Below are 20,768 nucleotides of genomic sequence, written 5' to 3'. Positions count from 1 at the left end.
CTGAAATGTCACTGGTGGCTCATGCCTGTTCAAGTGTGGCATAAGCAAAACACATCTATTTAAACCTGTTTTTAATAATATTAATATCTTTGATTTTTTTTCCTTTCTAAGCATAGTACTTTGCGCTTGTCTTTATTGAATTCCATCTTTTTGATTAAAGACAAGTGCAAAGTACTCTGCTTAGAAAGGAAAAATCAAATGCACTGGCTAAGCAATAGTACTACAGAAAAGATCTGGGGTTATAGTGGATCACAGATTGAATATGATACAACAATTTGATTCAGTTGTGAAAAAGCCTAATATTCTGGGTTGTATTGGCAGGAGTCTCATTCTAAGACATGAGAGGTGGTAGTTCTGTTTTACTCGGCACTGGTGAGGTCTCAATTAAAAAAAATGATCATGTTTAGTCTCGAGAAAAGAAGACTATGGGGGACATGATAACAGTCTTCTAAAAAGGACAGTGATCTTTTGTTCTCCATATCAACCAAAAGTAAAACAAGAAATAATGGGCTTAATCTGCAAGGAACTAAGGAAATTCATGTTAGATATTAGGAAAAACTGTCTAACTGTAAGGATAGTTAAGCACTGGAATAGGCTTCCAAGGGAGGTAGTGAAATCCCCATCATTGAAGGTTTTTAAGAACAGGTTAGATCGGCAACCATTGGCATGCGGCCTGCCAGGGTAAGCCCCCTGGGTAAGCCCCTTTGGCCAGGTGCCAAAGGTTGCCGATCCCTGGGTTAGATTGTCAGGGATGGTGCAGATACTTGGTCCTACGTCAGTTCAGGGGGGTGGACTAGATGAACTCTCGAGGTCTGTCCCAGCCTATGATGCTGTATATAGATTCTGTCATCCTTTGGATGGCTAATTATTGTCCATCTTTAAATTGGATCATACAGATGAAACGAGAGAATAATTTTTAAATAATAGCTTAGTATTTATAAGTATTCATAGATAAAAATTATTCATCAAGGGAAGCATGCATATAACTTTAACCGGAAAAGTTATTACATAAGATTTTCATCTCCAGTTTAAAGGTCAAATACAAACTTTTTAGAAATTACAAAATCATTTGAATCAGTGAATCAGCTGCAAGTTGTCTGCTGTCTCTCTAGATTTCAAAGAGAGACTTGGAAAAATCCACTTCAGTAGGAGGCATGCTAGATCTCATTCAGTACAACAATACCCATAACATAGACTCTGATAGGCTGCATATTTCTGCTCTCCAATCCTTGTAGCTAATGTCTCTTTGCCCTCTTCTTGGCAAGGCAGGTTTAGATTTAGCTGGTCTCTCTTGTTTATACCAATCCAATTGTGTATCTCACGGTATCTAAAATTGATTTTAGTGGTAGCTGACCATCTGTGAAAACTCTTGGGCTAATTCTCCGCCCTGTTACATTTGTTCTGCGATGCTTTGGTGGCGCTAAGCAGACTTAAGGGATGGATGGTCCACAGGTTAGAACACTACCCTATGACTTGGGAGTCCTGGGTTCAAGTCTTTGCTCCACCACAGACTTACTTTGTAATCTTGGGCAGGTCACTTAGCCTCTCTCTGCCTCAGTTTCCCCTCTCTACAATGGGGATAAAGCACTTCCTTCCTCACAGCGGTGTGAGGATAAATATACATTAAAAGGTTATGAGATGCTCAAATACTAAGGTAATGGGGACCACAGAAGTATCTTAGATAGATATATATAGAAAGATACAGGTTGCCTAAGTGGGCAGCTAAGGATCCCTCCAGTGGCATTGAGGCAGCATACCCAGCCCCACAAGCTTGCTGCCCTCAGAGAAGAGGGCATGCCTACTGTACTTCAAGAATCCCCAGCTCCCAGTCCAGTTCCATGAGCTTATTCGCCTTAGGCAGCTCTAATTTATGGCAGGGTTCACAGGGGAATAAAGGTAACATACAGCCACTTTTGCCCACCTGCCCCCCACAGAGCATAGTTTGGTTGTGCACCAAGCACAGCACGGCAGTCCTGAGGTTTAGATTCCTAATGTTTAATTAAGGAAGAGATAAGACAATGAAAGTAGCATCCCTACCATGTTCATCTCCTGGGACCCTTTTTAAAGATGGATGCTGCAGCACTTCTGAATACTTTTTATATAGAAGCAGTTGTTCAAATGTTAAACATTGGACTTTAAGACATTAGCAAAATGATATTTTTACAGCCAGTTGCAAAATTCACTTTTCCAAAGATGAACTGAGATGTATTTGGTAAGTTGATGTCTTATGGCAATTGCTCTCTGCCATATGGTTGCAGTAATAAAGCTACCCCAAAATCACACTACATCCACATTCAAAATCTTGTAGACTGAAATTATGTTAATGAGCACATATTGTAAAGTTATAAATTCTGTTCTCTTACCTCACAGCTCATTCTTATCATTTGAGCTTAACGCTGATTTTAAAAGAAATAAGGATCTGAGTTCAACTACAGATCAGTGGAGAGGCCTAATAGTCCCTGGCACATTTGTCTATGTCATGGGGTTCACGAACTTTCAATTTTATGGATGGCATCTTAAAATAGAGTCCCGTTGACCACCTTCACTCCCATTCACAATTGCATAACATTCCAGTTGCAGCTACAGCAATTGTTCACATGGAAGAGTAATGCTAGGAACATATTTATATACTGTTAGCATATTTTAATGCAATTTAGCAGCTGGAAAAAAGGAGGTGAGCCAGTACCATGAGACCAGCTAGCTTCATCAGCAAGTGCTTACAGGATTCAACTTTGAAGCCTTTAATCTATATCACCGAATCCAATATGGAATTTCGTACCTTTGGTCATGTCTACTCAAGAAATTTCCAGAGAGTAGGACAACAGGGTTGTTGCAAGTCAGAATTCAAGTGCTTTGGAAAATTCCTTTGGGGAAGTATGCATTTATTCTGTCCATATTCTGTATCCATTATCACAAAAGTTCACTCTAACCGGAAAGAATATGTAGGATAAATAGTATGGCATTTTCAGATATCAATAGATGACTGGTCAAAAGATGAATAAAGACAAAAACACTTTATAGAGAATGTTTTGAACAGAAAAACTCTTACACTGGATTCTCATCTTCAGGGGAAATCTAGAAGGAAACTTTCAAGTAAAGTGTTGTTGCTGTTTCCTTTACAGAAAAAGCAAGCACAGTTCTATGAAAACATCGTGAAAGTGATAAGACCTAAACCAGATTACTTTGCTGTTGGATACTATGGCCAAGGATTCCCTACATTTCTACGGGTAAATATTCTTTTTTTTTTTTTTTTCCATGAGTTACAGGTAGATCACTTGGTTTGAACAAATTTTCCTTTCATGCTGGAGAGGATTTGTAAATAGGAATCTTTTTGTAGTTATACGAAAAAGATGTCAATTTTCTTTTCAGTTATGACTTAGCAGAATTGTAGTCAAAGGAGCTATTCTTTACAGCACATCCAATGTTTTATAAATCTTAAGTTTTCATATAATTGGAAATGAACGTGTGTAACCAGTATGTTTTAAATCTAAATGATTGTCTTGCTTTTGATTGTTCCTTTAATACAGAGCGCAAATAATGATTGTCAGAGAGAACAGTTTTTCACTAGTATAATATTAGAAGGTTGTGAAGGGCCAATAAGTTTAATAAATTATTTTTGTCTGAACTATAGTTACAATTTAAAATGATATCTAATAAAAGTATTTTTCTAATTGTTTGTGATACTTACATTTTGTCATAGTTCATTTACAGATTAAAGATATTCTTAACAAAAATGTGTAGAAGATTTAGGAATAGAAAGTAGCTGCATTGTAATTATTGTACTAAAATATAATACTTAGCTAATTGGGGATTACAACAGGCAAGATATTTCCTATTCTGATTGTTAGAATCATAAAGTATGAAAATGAAAAGCTCTCATGAGGGTATGTGATCCTTACACCTGGTAAGTGCAGGATTTGTCTTTATCCTATATTTTCTAGTGCTTTGTCTACAAAGTTGTAAATGCTAGTTTTGATTATTCTGTTCTTGTGAGACATCAGCTGATCTGCAATTCTGAAACTTGACTGCTTCCCCAGAAAATAATTGGATAAACATTTTATAAAATTCCTGAAAAACAAACCACAGGGAATGGTGAGAATAACAGTAATCTTCAAAACTAGAAAATAGAAGGTACCATAAAGTTACTGGTAACTTCTCAGAGAGTGATTTACTATTAATCTTGCCACATGCGCATTAACGTACAACAGAGTGCATATTTCCCATTATGGACAGAGTTATCTGTCAACGATTTAGAGCTGTTAAATACAACTTCGTGGAAATTATTCTACTGGGATCACAAGAGAGGCAGCAAGCTGTCTTGAATATCTGAGTGCAAAAGCAGTATATTCGCACGTTCCAGCATCTGGGCCAGTAATACATTTGAATTCAGGAAATGTGCAGAGAGTACAACTCACAATTTTCCAGTTGAAGCATTGTGTTATCTGTATATTCAAAGGGATATAATGGAAAGTAAGAATAGAGTTAACCAGGTTTACTAATATTGGACTGATCTTTTTCTTCACAATTGAATAATTTTGTGTTATTGCAGCAACATGTTTATTATGCTTCAAAAATTGTCAAGGGTCAGTGTGTCATATATATATATATTAGCAATAAAAAATATATATTAGCAATAAAAACTGTAATGTTTGGCTATTATGTGGATTGCTGACAGAGAAGGTTCTCAATACAAGATTTTCCCTGTATTTCAGTTTTTATTTTGAGTTATAAGAATGATTCACTTTTAATGTATCTATCTTCATATTTCTATTCTCAAATAGAGAGAAATATTTTTCAGCTCTTGTCAATTTCAAGGAGCAGCATTGCAGAACCAAACTTAAGTGACTGTTATAGAAATTATTAGCATTATGCTCCACAAATCATTGTTTTTCTATTAGGTTGGTAATAATTTTTTTACAAGTCTTACTTCTAAGAACTTCTGAGATGAATAATAAGATAAAACATTTTCAGATTAGGTTGTTACTTTCATATCAAAATTCATTTTAATGTGTCTTGATCACTTTTGTGCTATAAACTTATGTGCCTCCTATTATACAACATACTTATCTTTAAGAATTAAGCATATTTCTTGAACGTATAACTCAGATTTATCTTATCGGTTTATCTTAATTTTCATCATTCAGTGACACAAAGCAATAAACAGAAATGACCTAGCATTAAAATAATCATATAGAAGCTATTCTTTTCAGACAACTGTAAAATATTAATAGAAACCTGTTTGAGAGAGCTAAAATGAAATCCACAGTATCTCGATCTTTTTAGAAAAGCTAAATTAGATATATCATCTTTGGATGTATATGAAGTGCTCTGCACTAGAGTTGAGATACTATGTAATAAGATGTCATTTTATAACTACAGACTATATGGAACTGTCTGCTAGATGTAGCAAGAATCTCTGATACTCCTTGCATACTCATTTCATCGGAACTGGTTTTGTAAATGTTTAGACATAATAGCTAAATTCCGCTCTGATACACCATGCAAACACCATTCACTTCAGAGGATGATTTGTGGGTGCAATGGAGAGGATTATTTTGGCCAATATTTTTTCAGATATTCAGGAAGGTGGCTTATGCACTTAAAGTTAAGAGGTGCTCGAGAGCTATCCTGAATTGAGGCCTTTATTATTTGCCATAAGCCCTTATTTAAACACATACTAAAATTCCGTTAACTTCAATAAGATTTAAGCCTGTGCTTGAAGTTCAGTATGTGCTTAATGGCTTTACTGAATATGGATTAATTAATGCTTCAGTGCTTTGCAAAATTTTCACCATAATATCTGTGTTGTGTGTCATTCTGTTGTAAACTAGATGTTTTATATTTCTACAGCTAGTAGGAGCATTTGAAGAATCCTCCAGATACGCTTTCAGCGGACTAGGATACTATTTTATAGTGAATGTACTGTGAATGTTACTATATGAATTTCACTGCTTAATTTGTTTCCAGAACAAAGTGTTCATTTACCGGGGGAAGGAATATGAACGTCGTGAAGACTTTGAAGCAAGGTTATTAACCCAATTTCCAAATGCCGAAAAAATGAAGACAACATCTCCACCAGGCGATGATATTAAAAACTCCCCTGGTCAGTGTATCCTTGAAAATTGCTACATGCATATGCTCATGTAATCTAATCAGACTGAGAATTTGTTATTGTTGCTAAAATTGCACAGTAGTTCACTGCACTTTTTATGTTTTTATTGAAATATTACTGTCTTTATGCCAATTTTCAAGAGACATTTCTCAGTTGAACCATCTCTCCTGCATAATTTAAACTCTGTCTCTTTTCAATTCTTAACCTGTCAATTCAGATATTCAGTGTTTTACTGTAAAACCAAAACTTGATTTACCACCCAAATTTCACAAGCCGGTATCAGAGCAAATTGTAAGGTGAGTTTTCCATTAATTCTACCTTCTTACCAATCTGGGTGAATGGCCTGCATACAACACTGAAATTAAGTAAATCCTTGTAAACTGTAATTCTTCTTCTTTGTTGTTATAGCATGTGTTTGATTTTAAAAATAAATTTCTATAAGCAGCCACTGAAGATAACACAGACACATGCTTGAGGAGGTGAGCCCAAGTTCATATCACAATGGGGTCCTGATCTATAATTGGGACTGTTAGGCAGTACCACAAACCAAAATATAAATAATAATAAAAGTTACAGTAGAACCTCAGAGTTTTGAACACCTCGGGAATGGAGGTTGTTCGTAACTCTGAAATGTTCGTAATTCTGAACAAAATGCTATGGTTCTTCCAAAAGTTTACAACTGAACATTGACTTAATACAGCTTTGAAACTTTTCTGTACTGTAGAAAAATGCTGCTTTCCCTTTATTTTTTTAGTAGGTTATGTTTAACACAGTACTGTACTGTTTTTTGTTTTGTTTGGGGGTTTTTTTTGTCTCTGGTGCTGCCTGATTGCATACTTCTTGTTCCAAATGAGATGTTTGGTTGACTGGTCAGTTCGTAACTCTGAGGTTCTACTCCAGTTACTTCACTTCTGTGGACTGGCTCCATGCCTAAGTAGAGGACTGTGTTAGTTGCAACATCACAGTACAGTGAATGATGTGATACTGTAGCCAAGCAGGAACCAAGCAACCATTACGTTCACAGGCATGACAAGAGCTGAAAGGAGAAAAGTAAAGTGTGAATTTTAAACAATATCATGCTGAATTTTCCTTTTTACCTGGCTGCTTATAGCTCTTCAGCCCATACTGATAAAGTTTCCAGGACCTGGCACTTAATCTTTGCAGACTACCTTTAGCCCCTGAGTAGAGAACCCTTGTAGTTACTAAAAACAACGGCACACCTCTGCAGTTGTAAAATAAAAAGGGGGTTGGTGGTTTACAGATCGTTGCAGTTAGCAATAAATCCAGTGTTTCTGTTCAGGCCATTATTTTTGGTGTCTAAATCCATTCATTATGGATTTACAGCTTATTACAATATTTTGTAACCCACTCTAATGGGTGGGCGCTCACCACTCCAGCACCTCCTGCTGCCTGTCTTGAGAATTCATTTTGCGCCCTCTTCAGGTGGTGTCTTGCCACCATCACTCCTGCTCTAGGACCCATGTCTTTCCAAGGTCCGCAGCGTCCTCTTCAATGACACAGCCCTCTGGCCGTGCCACACACTGTGCTCCCCCCTTCCGGGGGACCAGCAGTCCACTGTTCAGCCACTTCCCTTAATGGCTACTGCAGCGAATTGTCAGGCCACTGCCTCATGGCCCCAGCATCCTCTTTGCCTTGGCCCCAGGGCCTCAGCCTGCAAACCCCAGCAGCCAGCCAGGAGCTGTCTTTCGCTCCCCCGGTTCCTGCTCATAGCACTGCTCTGCCAGCACCCTGGACAATTCTCTAAGCCCTCCAGAGAGACAGTCCTTCCTCGCTGGGCTCCCAGCAGAGAACTGAACTCTGCGCTGCAGCTCCCTTTTTATATGGGCCTGGTTGGCCCTGATTGGCTGCCTCCAGTGCAGTCTCCTTAGGGCTCCTTTTAACCCCTTTTCTGCCAGTGAGGAGCAGGTGCCCCATCACACCCACTGACCTCCTCTTTTTGTCCTATGACTGCAGAAGTGTTAACGGGCCTGTCAAGGTTCCTTCCCCACTCTGAACTCTAGGGTACAGATGTGGGGACCTGCATGAAAGACCCCCTAAGCTTATTCTTACCAGCTTAGGTTAAAAACTTCCTCAAGGTACAAACTTTGCCTTGTGCTTGAACCCTATGCTGCCACCACCAAGTGTGTTAAACAAAGAACAGGGAAAGAGCCCACTTGGAGATGTCGTCCCCCCAAAAGATCCCCCCAAACCCTACACCCCCTTTCCTGGGGAAGGCTTGATAAAAATCCTCACCAATTTGCATAGGTAAAGACAGATCCAAACCCTTGGATCTTAAGAACAATGAAAAAGCAATCAGGTTCTTAAAAGAAGAATTTTAATTAAAGAAAAGGTAAAAGAATCACCTCTGTAAAATCAGGATGATAAATACCTTACAGGGTAATCAGATTCAAAACACAGAGAATCCCTCTAGGCAAAACCTTAAGTTATAAAAAGACACAAAAACAGGAATATACATTCTATTCAGCACAACCTATTTTACCAGACATTTAACAAAAGGAAATCTAACGCATTTCTAGCTAGATTACTTAACAGAAGTTCTGAACTGCATTCCTGATCTGTTCCCGGCAAAAGCATCACACAGACAGACAGACCCTTTGTCTCCCCTTTCCCCCCCAGCTTTGAAAGTATCTTGTCTCCTCATTGGTCATTTTGGGTCAGGTGCCAGCGAGGTTATCTTAGCTTCTTAACCTTTCACAGGTGAAAGGGTTTTGCCTCTGGCCAGGAGGGACTTTATAGTTCTGTATACAGAAAGGTGGTTACCCTTCCCTTTATATTTATGACAGGGCCACTCTACTTTGAATGGTCCCTTACAATATGTGCCAACTTCTTATAATAAACAGTCTTCTCCACCTTGTATTTTGCTGTGATGCTGGGAGTTCCTTTCCCAGACCTGAGAAGAGCTCTGTGTGGCTTGAAACCTTATCTCTCTCACCAGCAGAGGTTGGTCCAATAAAAGATAAGACCATGAGAGACACATAATGTTCTTATCTTTTATTGGACCAACGTCTGCTGATCTAATTACCTCACCTACCTTGTCTCTCTAATATCTTGGGACCGACACGGCTACAACTACACTGCATCAGTACATGCCGGCAGACTCAGAGCTATGGGGCAAACTGTGACTCCTTTTCCCTGTTAACAGAGAAGTTCAGCAGTATTTTATTTAAATGTTCTAACGACTAAACATGTTGTTAATACAAAATACGTTTACAGTTATGCTATCTGTTTTTTGGTTTTTCTTAATTCAGTTTCTATAGGGTGAATGAGGTCCAACGATTTGAGTATTCACGGCCTGTCCGAAAAGGAGAGAAAAACCCAGATAATGAATTTGCGGTAATTTTTTTTTCTCTTTTGTGAATGCAGGATAGCTGTTATGTTTTGGTTTGTTGGAGGTTGATAGATTGATTTCGTAACTGCAATAAAATGGGACTGAATTTATTATGAGTGCAATAAAAACTATATGTATCACGAATTCTGTTTTATAGCACTAAGCAAAATGAACAAAGCTTCTCTTTAGTCTGTTGAACATTTGACCACTTTGCAGGAGAAATACAAAACCGTCAGGCCTTAAAATGTAACCATCCTTCACTGAACGCTGTCTTACCTTAAGGGTCCCAGCCAGGCATCCTTTAAAATCAGTCTTTGCTACAGCAATACATATTTTACAAAACCAGATGGTTCACCATATGGTCAATAAAGCTCTCTCTCTTATCACAGCCTGTGTCCACCAAGTTGGTTACAACAAGCCACAAAAATCAAGTGCTTTTCCCCCCTCCCTCTCCACACCCAACTTATTCCTGGCATAAGAAGAGGAATAATACTAACAGTACTTTGTAGTTTATATATAATTTTTCAGTTGTAGATCTCAATTTTCTTTAGAATAGGAGGCTCCTTGTGCCTTTGAATAGACTGGAATTGGTTTACTAGAGCAGAGAACAATGAACAGCTTCCCCAGGTTCATTGTCCACTTCACCATTTGCTCTGAATAGAGAGCTGCAGTCTTACACCTCCATACAAGCTAGCCAATTTTAATCTGCTGTGCTTTGAGGGGCTGGTGTGTTGCGGAACTCCACCCTATCATTGCAGGCAGAAGATACTCAGCCAGTCTATCCTGATTCACTTGACAAGCCCTGTGCCACAGCTGGTTGTTCTGCTACTCAAAGTAAACTTGGCTGCTAATAAAAGTGATCCCAGATGAGATGGAAGAAAATGCTCCCATCATCAATGGATGATTCTGGTGCAAAAACCAACAAAGATGTTTTGGTGAGATAAAGTGCTACAATGTACAATGTACCTTGATTTCCAATTTAAAAAAATTAAAGTAACTAAAACACATAGGAGCTTCGGGCCAGATTTTTAAAGGCATGTAGGCATCTATGGCAATTTTCAAAAGCACCTAGGTGCTTAACTCTAGGCATCTGGTTGCTTTTGAAAATCTCACTAGGCACCTGAATGCCTTTAAAACTCTAGCCCTTGGGTCCTATTGACTTTCAATGGGACTTAGGCTCCTAAGTGAGTTAGGAGCTAATAAAAGACAGCCATGCCAATATATTCCCCATTTAAAATGGGGAGGCAGGGCTAAAGAAAACAAAATTAGATAAAGAAACATGTTCATCATGACTTTAACATTTATAGACATGAGAGAGCAATAATTAAAACAATAATTTCTTTTAAAATAGAAGACAAAGAAGTTTTAAGATTAGGCTGCTTCTCCTTGCACTTAAACTCACTGAGATTTTTGATGAAAGATACAGTCTGTAAGAACACTTTTTAGGGCATTAATGTGAGAACCCTAAAGGTTACACGTGGGAAACTTGTTTTCAGCTTTATTTAAAATTGTCCACTCAGAGAATGGAGTGGAGGATTTCTGTAGACAGATAAATTTGTTCCTGAAGTCTGTCGTCCCACTTTGTCTAATGTGATTGTCACACGAGGGACAGGTTAGTTGGAAAACGACAGTTCAACAGAAACAGGTGGAGCTTTTACATAATGTTACCCTTTAGTTAAAAGACCAATGTTTGGCTGTTAAATAGCACACGTGTTGAGACCAATCTCACCACAGACATAGCCCTGAAATATACATACAGATTCCATTTGCAATTTTTTTTTTAGCTTTGTAATGTCTATACTGCTGCAGTTCTTCTTTCTGATAATGAAGTTGTAAATCTTTGGTTAGGATAAAAGCTATCAATCTGCTAACATGCTATTTCTAACCTTTTTTATGTTATATTTGCAGAATATGTGGATTGAGAGAACCGTCTATGTGACAGCATATAAATTACCAGGGATTTTAAGATGGTTTGAAGTCAAATCAGTTTTCATGGTAAGGACAAATCATGATGAATTTACTAAGACTACTTAGAACTTTTTTCTTTCAGTTACTGAATATATGTAGTGTATATAACTCTGCTTAACCTCAAAGTCTAATCAATGGAACCATATGTAACCTGCTAAAGGAATGGGGACTTACATACTGTCAAGGTTCCTCCCCCACTCTGAACTCTAGGGTACAGATGTGGGGACCTGCATGAAAACCTCCTAAGCTTACTTTTACCAGCTTAGGTTAAAACTTCCCCAAGGTACAAATTAATTTTATCCTTTGTCCTTGGAATATCCATTGCCACCACCAAACTCTAACTGGGTTTACTGGGAAACATAGTTTGGACACATCTTACCCCCCAAAATCCTCCCAACCCTTACACCCCACTTCCTGGGAAAGGTTTGGTAAAAATCCTCACCAATTTACATAGGTGACCACAGACCCAAATCCTTGGATCTGAGAACAATGAAAAAGCATTCAGTTTTCTTACAAGAAGACTTTTAATAGAAATAGAAGTAAATAAAAGTAAAGGAATCACCCATGTAAAATCAGGATGGTAGATACCTTACAGGGTAATTAGATTCAAAACATAGAGAATCCCTGTAGACAAAAGCTTAAGTTACAAAAAAGACACACAGACAGAAATAGTCATTCTATTCAGCACAATTCTTTTCTCAGCCTTTTAAAGAAATCATAATCTAACACATACCTAGCTAGATTACTTTTACTAAAGTTCTAAGACTCCATTCCTGGTCTATCCCCAGCAAAAGCAGCATATAGACAGACCCAGACCCTTTGTTTCTCTCCCTCCTCTCAGCTTTTGAAAGTATCTTGTCTCCTCATTGGTCATTTTGGTCAGGTGCCAGTGAGGTTACCTTTAGCTTCTTAACCCTTTACAGGTGAGAGGATTTTTCCCCTGGCCAGGAGGGATTTTAAAGGGGTTTACCCTTCCCTTTATATTTATGACACATACCCACTCTTCTCATCAAAGAATACTGTTGTTTATTGACTAAGGTGAAGGCTCAGATAGCAAAAGTAGTATTCTTCTGTCACTGGTACAAAAATATGAATGGTGAATCGTATAAACCTCTAGGCCCTGATTCAGCAAGATTTTTCAGCACTTCTTACCTTTAAGCACGGGAGTAGCCACATTAAAATCAAATGGACTACTCGTTCATTGCTGTATGAGTAGGCTTGGAAGGATTAGATTTTTATCATTAAGTGTCAATTTCACCATAAACACACAAATCAGTGAAAAAGTATTTCCAGCTATAATAAAAATATACAGATAGGCAAAGAAAGAAAAATGATACTTGAGAATTTACTTGAGTTTGATTTACGGATATTTCCTTTGTACATTTTGACGTGAAGCTCACAATTTGTGTTTTAGCAGTTATAAAGTTTTAACTTATTGATTCTCAACATTTGCTGTTGTTAAATATTGTCTGATTCCTCCTGTTGTCTGACCTCCCCATAATTTCCCACAACTGTGAAAATTTAAATAAATAAAAACTGAAAAATGATTAAAACAAATGATTTTGCACAATTATGAAAATGTTAACTGATAAGAATTTTAAAAATACTTTAAAATAAAAATATTATCTGTCAAAATTATTTAAAAAAAAAAAGAGAGAGAGAATTCTGCCAAGAGCTCTAATTTGTAAAGACCACAAAAGTATTGCTTTTTAAAAGTGGGAATTGGATCATTTAACTGTAATTTATCTAAGGGAAGACTTTAACTAAATTAAATTACTTGTGCTGACTAAATTTCTTTTGTAAATATCATTAGTGATTAAATGTTATTTGAGTTCTCGCTATAGTTTTTAAAGTTAGGTAAAATATGCCCTAAAAACTTCACCAAGAATTTTAACAAATGTGTATCTCCTTTTATCTAAGTTTCAGAGTAGCAGCCGTGTTAGTCTGTATTCGCAAAAAGAAAAGGAGGACTTGTGGCACCTTAGAGACTAACCAATTTATTTGAGCATAAGCTTTCGTGAGCTACAGCTCACAGCATCGGATGCATAAAGTGTACTTCCCACTTTATGCATCCGATGAAGTGAGCTGTAGCTCACAAAAGCTTATGCTCAAATAAATTGGTTAGTCTCTAAGGTGCCACAAGTAATCCTTTCCTTTTTTCGAGTTCATAACTAAAACAGTTTACATAAAATATATCCATAAAATATCTTACATACTAAATTAGCTGTAATTTTTAAGTTGCAGTGAAAACGTTGTTACTTGCTGCAGTTTTTAAATCTTCCTTATGAGGCTTTATTTTATTTTTTTAAAGGGAAAGAACAATTTGCATATGATTAATTAAAAACATTTTATTGCTCCATTGAGATTTGGTTGGACATTTGTATTTAGATGAACAAAAGTAATGCAGAAAATGCCTATGGTATCTATAGTAACAGAATATGAATGTGATATTTGACAGTATTAGGCAACTGAATAAAACATTTTGATTTATTTTTGTATTTTTATATTTTCAACATAATCCTGATAGAGATGATAGCATTTACCCTCCCTGTTGCAAGAACTGTTTTCTGTAAAACCTGGCATATCTGATGAAAACTCCTTCACCTTCTGAGTCAAGAACACAGTCTGACAGGCCACTTCATCCAGTTTATACATGTGCACTTTTAATGCTGTGCACCTGATAGAAATGTGCATGAATCTGTTTAATGGAGCTCTTTCTATAAGCCTTTTGTAAGTAAGGATTATATTAGTCACAGTTGAAAAAAGGAAACAGAAACAAAAGTAAGGAGAGCAAAGGATGACTTTTGACCTACTATGTAAGTCTATTTACTACAAAAGCAGTTATTAACTGTACATAAACATTTGTATCAGGTAAAACTCTAGCAGCATAATTGCAAATCTTGCACCTTTATAACACAACATTTTAATTCCTGATATAAATACTCTGGGTACATTGCAGAGCACAATGAATGAAACTCCTTTGAATATTTTATAAGTTGTTGATAGAACTTGAAAATTCCATTTTAAATAAAGGGTTGATGCCACATCAAATCATTGACTAGAGAGGATTAAATAATTTAATAGATGAATTAATTTATTTTTTTTCTTTTTGTAAATAACTAATAGCAGTTTATGATTTCCTTTAATTTGTTGTTTGAAATTATTTGCTTCACTTTTACTAATACTTCTTGGTCTGTAGATTGTTTGCAAACAGGTTGTTGTGAGTATTTGAATATGTTAAATTTGAGCTCTGAAATTTTAATTGGACTCACAGATAATATACTGGTGTTTCTCTGTAATGAATGGATGAGAATAACTTCTAAAATCAGGTTTCTGGTTTGAAACCAGATTTACAAGTTCAGTATTGATTTTAAAAGTTTGTGTGCACAAACTTAGCAGACAAACAGAGTCATTTGTCATGAAACCTTGAATTCTAAAATAATGCTCAAAACACACTTTAAAAAATTATAATTAAAACAGACTTGATTTAATCAGATAGCAGGTGTAAGAGTGACAACTAAAGAAATTTGATTATAAGTGGCTCTCAGAAGCATGCTAAGCAACTGATAGCTAGCTAGAAGTGCTTCATTTATGTAGAGTTTATGTAAATTAGAGTGTAATCAGCTACACACTTGCATTTTCCTAACAGGCCCCAATTAACCCCCATCACACACGTTTTCCATTTCTACCACAACATTTTTTGTATAAATAGGCTAGAACTTTAACACTCTTTAATTGAGAGACTTCCAAAATTTGGTGAGTGGATAACTAAGGGTATTCAGAGTACTTGCTGGTGGTCTGTAGAGAGCTTGCTCTCCTCATACAGGGTGTTTAGTCACATTAATATGTATTTTAGCTATATTTTAAATATTTTCCAGATATTACTTTTAGGCATAATCAACTGCTGTAGTTGCCAGAAGGATGTATCTGATCACAAATGATGGGAGGTGATCTGTATGATTTCAAATGGGAGGGAGGTGCATACAATGCAATCTCTCTATTAAGAACCGATTCACCTTATTAAAGAGTTTGAGGACCCCTACTTTAAACAATGTAATAACTTTAGACCATGGAATAGAATTATAGAACTGGAAGGGACCTTCAGAGGTCATCTAGTCCAGAGTCCCCTGCACTCATGGCAGGACTAAGTATTATCTAAACCATCCCTGATAGGTGCTTTGTCCAACCTGCTCTTAGAAATGGCCAATGATGAAGATTCCACAACCTCCCTACGGAATTTTTCCAGTGCTTAACCACTCTGACGGGAAGTTTTTCCTAATGTCCAATACATCCCAGAATTATGTTTGCTTTTTTTGGAACAGCATTACACTGTTGACTCATATTTAGCTTGTGATCTGTTATGACCCCCAGATCCCTTTCCGCAGTACTCCTTCCCATTTTGGCAGTCATTTCCCATTTTGTATGGGAAGAAAGCATCTTTTTGGTTTAATTATCCAAAATAGAATGAAGACAGTGGTACCTACTGTACAAATATGATCGCCTTTTATACAACATATTTAATACAACTTCCTGAGAGGCTACCAGTTACTGCAAAAGCCACGCAGAAGTACCTTCTTCCTTTTTAATATTTAAGTATCTGAAGAGCACATCTTTAAAGTCCATCAGACAATCCAATCCAAGATGCTGGCTCTGCTGTTACCATAATGGGGTCTGGATCACGCTTCTGTACCCACTAAGAGCTGCTTGTCCATAAGTCTTCATATGCATAATTTTCCTCAGTATCTCCCAAGAAGCTCACTTGGGCTCTGTCAAAGCAATTCTAATGTTTTAGACATGCTTGATCTTTCTGAGAGCCTTGGTCTATGCAGTAATTATGCTGTAAGAGCGAAAAACAGTAAACCTTTTATCTGTTTATCTCATATCAGTTATCGCAGTATTGACACTATATATCTTGCCTAGTAGAAACAGCACCTTCCTGCAGCTATTGACTAAAATTCCTCTTTCACTCTAAAATCTATTAGTTATCATTGGGATGGTTTTGTGGGGAGCAAACTATTCAACCGTGACCTGCTACATGACTACTGGACCAGGAATTAAAACTTATTTTTGTGCTGTTCTTTTAGGTTGAAATCAGTCCACTGGAAAATGCAATAGAAACTATGCAGTTAACAAATGATAAGATCAATAATATGGTTCAACAACATTTGAATGATGCAGATCTACCTATTAACCCCCTCTCTATGCTACTTAATGGCATTGTGGATCCTGCAGTCATGGGAGGATTCACGAACTATGAAAAGGTATGTTCAAAATTAGCTTTGTTTGGTCAGGGAATCTAATTAAGTGTGTGTGGTGTGTACGCGTGCATGAGTAAACTTATGCATTATAGGTCAGTTTTGGAGAGCTAAAATTTTCCACATCTCGAGAATATTATAAATGGGTGATATTTATAAAGGAATTCTGTGGGTTGAAAAAAGAGAAACAGTGAGGGTTATTAACCATTGGACCAATTTCCCAAGAGGTGTGGTAGATTCCATCATTTGAAATCTTTAAATGAAGATTTGATAACTTTATAAAATTTATGCTTGTAGTTCAACTACAATGTAGTTGTATGTATTGGAGCTCGTGCAGGTATTACTGGGTGAAATTCTGTGGCCTGTGTTATACTACTTGAACATCTAGTATGACCAGTTGTCTCTTCCTGCCTTAACAACTATGAATTAAAAGTAATTGGGATTAATTTAGTGAAAGTGCATTATTATTATTTATTAGTTAATATACAGTCCATCCAAATATATTTGAATGACTTCAGCTGCTTATCACAGACTTAGTCTGATAAATATATACACATGAGAGCTTAGTATAAAAATGGTGAAAATGTAAAAACTATATTAGTGCCTATTCAAACTGCTGTTACATAGGCAATAAGTTTTTGTAAGATAACTAAGGGAGATATGTGATATGCACTCTTTGACCTGTTATCGGAAGAACTCTTCCAGTCTCCAATATCCCTGGCCTACTTTACCTACATAGGACGCCTAAACCACTGGATACTGATATATAGTATTGTGGAATGTAAATCATGTTGTTGTGCTGCAAGACGTATTGTAGGCTTCAAAATTTAACTAATCTTCCTGGTGACCCCCAAAATTGCACTTGGGCACAATACCCATAATTGTCGATGAGGCGGACTAAGCAGAACCCTTCAGCAGTACTTCTTGCTTGACCAGAGGGTTCAGTGATGAGCAACATATGATAATATTCCTCCCCCTACTTTACTGCCCCCAAAGGATGGATATCATGCTCTCAGGCACTATTAAATTGTCATTCATTGCTTTTAATTATGTATTTATAGACATGTTATTACTGATATTTTTAGGAAAATCTTTTGGTTTGATTCATTTTCCTTTGCTATAACTAAAAGCCTTCCTAGATAGTAAATGTTCAATCATTTTCTGAAATAACTGGTACTTTTCTGTTTTCATTAGGCTTTTTTTACTGAAAAATACATGCATGAGCATCCAGAAGATCACGAAAAGATAGAAAAACTAAAGGACCTCATAGCGTGGCAGGTAAACTGTCTAATTCAAATCATGCCTGGGCCAAGTGGCATACAAAAGCAGCCTGCTGTCACTTGTGACAAAATTCAGGCATCAAACCATTCACCCTAGTGTATACATTTCCATGGCATTTAGACTGTCTTGGAACATGAGCTAAAGTTCATCTTTTCAAATCTGACATAGTTTGTCATTTGATAATCTCACAAGTGACTAACATTATTAACCCATTTTTTATTACATAGTCTCTCCTGTTACCAGTTTAGAGAGATAAATACACTCTCTCACTTTCAAATGACTCAATACCTTATGATTGTGTTGGCCAATTCTGTTGTAAATTTAGTTCTAATTTTTTCCAGTATAGTGCTAAATTAATAAAGAATTACAATAAAAACTAAATTAAGAGTATTCAAGTCTTACAGTTTAAGAACTCAGAATTTAAATCCCTAGGTTACATGTTCGACCGTAAGTCTTTCTCCTTGTGCAAATGCTTTATAATGTTGTCTGTTTACATGATCACTTATTGTTTCTCCAGATAATATATATATAAAACACATTTTTTTCTACAACCACAGATGTGCATATGTAGCATCTTGTAGTACTGTATACTGTGTATGACAGATAGTCAATTAAAGTCACGTATACACGAAATGTATAGTAAATGGGCAAGAGTTTCTGCGACGCCTTTGTGTCATTCCCAGCGCACCTTACAAAATTGTAATGTGTGTATGGATGTGTGTAGATAACTAAATATACACATACAGACACACAGATGATACATTATATATTATGATATTTATATATATATAGTGGAACTCTACAGTGCCATTTTTACAATCACTGTTCATAGAAGAAACATACTTTAAATAACTTAAGAGGTGTCACAGGTATTTGTAGTGAACCAGAAATAGGACCCAGATCTCCAAGTCCTGTGCCTTAAACATAGTATCATCCTTCCTCTGTGAAGAGCTACATTTCTGTCTTCCAAAGAATACATTTCAGGAAAAACAGGAAACCCTATTCTAGCTTTGTTGGAAGGCTGTACTCTGATATTTTTTCGTTGGCCTCAGAATAATTTTATGATAAAAATCCACAGATGTGACTAGAAATGTTTTTACCCAGAAAAAAGTATATTATAGTGTTTTATATTCAATTCTGTCTTTATTATAAATGAAATAATTTAATGTCTAGAGGATTCAATTTTAGATGTAGTAGAGACCATAGAGATAAAATTCAAAAATCCTCGAAAGGCCATAAAACTATAGCAAAAGTTTTACTGATTTTTTTAATTGTTGTTGTTCCCCTGTAAGGTTTACTGTAGATTGGATTTTAGGGACTTCAGATTCAAGAGGGGAAAATAATTTGATCCCAAGAGAGTAACTTCATGTCAGCACTGTCATTGCCCCTAATGGCCATATTAAAAATGAATTGTATTGGTGCTCATGAACACATTTTACCCCAAAAGAGGATCATCCTGCTGGAAACATGTATTCATTAAAATAAGAATAAACACTGGCAAATGCATTATTTAAAATCTGCAAGTTTTGTTTTGTCAACATGTTTAAAAATACACACAACTTTCTTGTCACCAGTTTAGTTCCAAGTATGATAGAAGCAAAGCAATTTAAAGACAAGAGATTAATACAAACAAATATTTTTCTGAAGCTGTCACCAATAAGTGATAAAAATCAAAAACCAAAAGAAATAATTTTGAAACTACCTGATATAAAATTAGAGTGGTCATGATTCCTAAAAGAAAACTTTTTCAAATAGCATAACTTCATAGAAAAGGTGGCAGGTTAAAGAAAACTTTTAAACACTATTTCACATAAGGAACAAGATGGCTCAAGGGACTGGAGAGAGATACAGTATAGAATCTTTTTCCATTAAATCACTAGTTTGACTTCATCTCCAGCTCAGCAGTAGGTATCTGTTGGCCAATATGAAACACAATAAGTTGGCAGTCTCAGTCCAATTCCTAATAAATAGGTTTCTGTATCTCAACTGAGCATATTATAGGTGCTCAGAGATTTGATATCTCAATATAGATCATTGTGTTAATAAAACATTATGATATCGAATGTTGACAGTTACCTCCGTGACTATTTTGTTTGTATTGTTGCACCCCTTCACCTTCCCTTTGTCTCATTTGTCTTTTGGAAAACAACCTCTTCAGGGTAGGGATGGTGCCTTCTATTTGGAAAGTGAAAAATAAAACATGTATTTGGAACAGAATACAATTTTTTTCATTGTATAGTCTTATTTTTAAATATAAGTGTTGGCAGTAAGATGATCATCTTATGCAGTAACTTGTGTGCATGGGCACCACCGGAAACAAGTAATTGGTAATAATCTTTAATTGATACTCTTTAGTTTAAAGGTAATCTTTGTTGAGAGAGAGCGTGAGAGAGAGAGGCCAAAGATTAAGACCTCATTCCTGGATACCTTCTAGGTCAGTGGTCTCCAACCTGTTTACACACAAGACCACTTTTTGAATTTAAATGCAAACTAGGATCTACCCCGCCCCTTCCCCGAGGCTCCACCCCACTCACTCCTTCTCCCCTTCCTTCGTTGCTTGCTCTCCCCACCCTCACTCACGTTCACTGGGCTGGGGCAGGGGGGTTGGTTTTGGGAGAGGGTGTGGGCTCTGGGCTGAGCCTGGGGCAGAGGGTTTGGGCGCAGGAAGGGGTGAGGGGAACAAGTTCTGGGAGGTAGTTTGGGTGCAAGAGGGGGCTCTGGGCTGGGACAGTGTTGGGGTGTAGGAGTACGGAGTATAGGAGGAGTTATGGGGTGCATGCTCTGGAGGGGGCTTAGGGCTTGG

General features: G+C 36.8%; 1 protein-coding gene across 4 annotated transcripts in view; it reads left to right on the top strand.

Annotated features, from left to right (window-relative positions):
• Window positions 1-20,768, top strand: part of DOCK1 (dedicator of cytokinesis 1) — a 550,235-nt gene that overhangs the window by 481,272 nt on the left and 48,195 nt on the right. For all 4 annotated transcript variants that reach the window (XM_073354059.1, XM_073354057.1, XM_073354058.1 and 1 more), the window contains 7 exons: window positions 3,123-3,227; window positions 5,968-6,109; window positions 6,330-6,408; window positions 9,382-9,466; window positions 11,370-11,456; window positions 16,514-16,690; window positions 17,879-17,962. In XM_073354059.1, coding sequence (XP_073210160.1) covers window positions 3,123-3,227; window positions 5,968-6,109; window positions 6,330-6,408; window positions 9,382-9,466; window positions 11,370-11,456; window positions 16,514-16,690; window positions 17,879-17,962 — 759 coding nt within the window. The remainder of the gene's footprint in view (window positions 1-3,122; window positions 3,228-5,967; window positions 6,110-6,329; window positions 6,409-9,381; window positions 9,467-11,369; window positions 11,457-16,513; window positions 16,691-17,878; window positions 17,963-20,768) is intronic.

The sequence above is a fragment of the Lepidochelys kempii genome, chromosome 7 (assembly GCF_965140265.1).
Source record: "Lepidochelys kempii isolate rLepKem1 chromosome 7, rLepKem1.hap2, whole genome shotgun sequence".
In the NCBI taxonomy this organism is placed as follows: Eukaryota; Metazoa; Chordata; order Testudines; family Cheloniidae; genus Lepidochelys; species Lepidochelys kempii.
The sequence above is the reverse complement of the archived record's forward strand: the minus strand, read 5'-3'. Positions and strand labels throughout refer to the sequence as shown.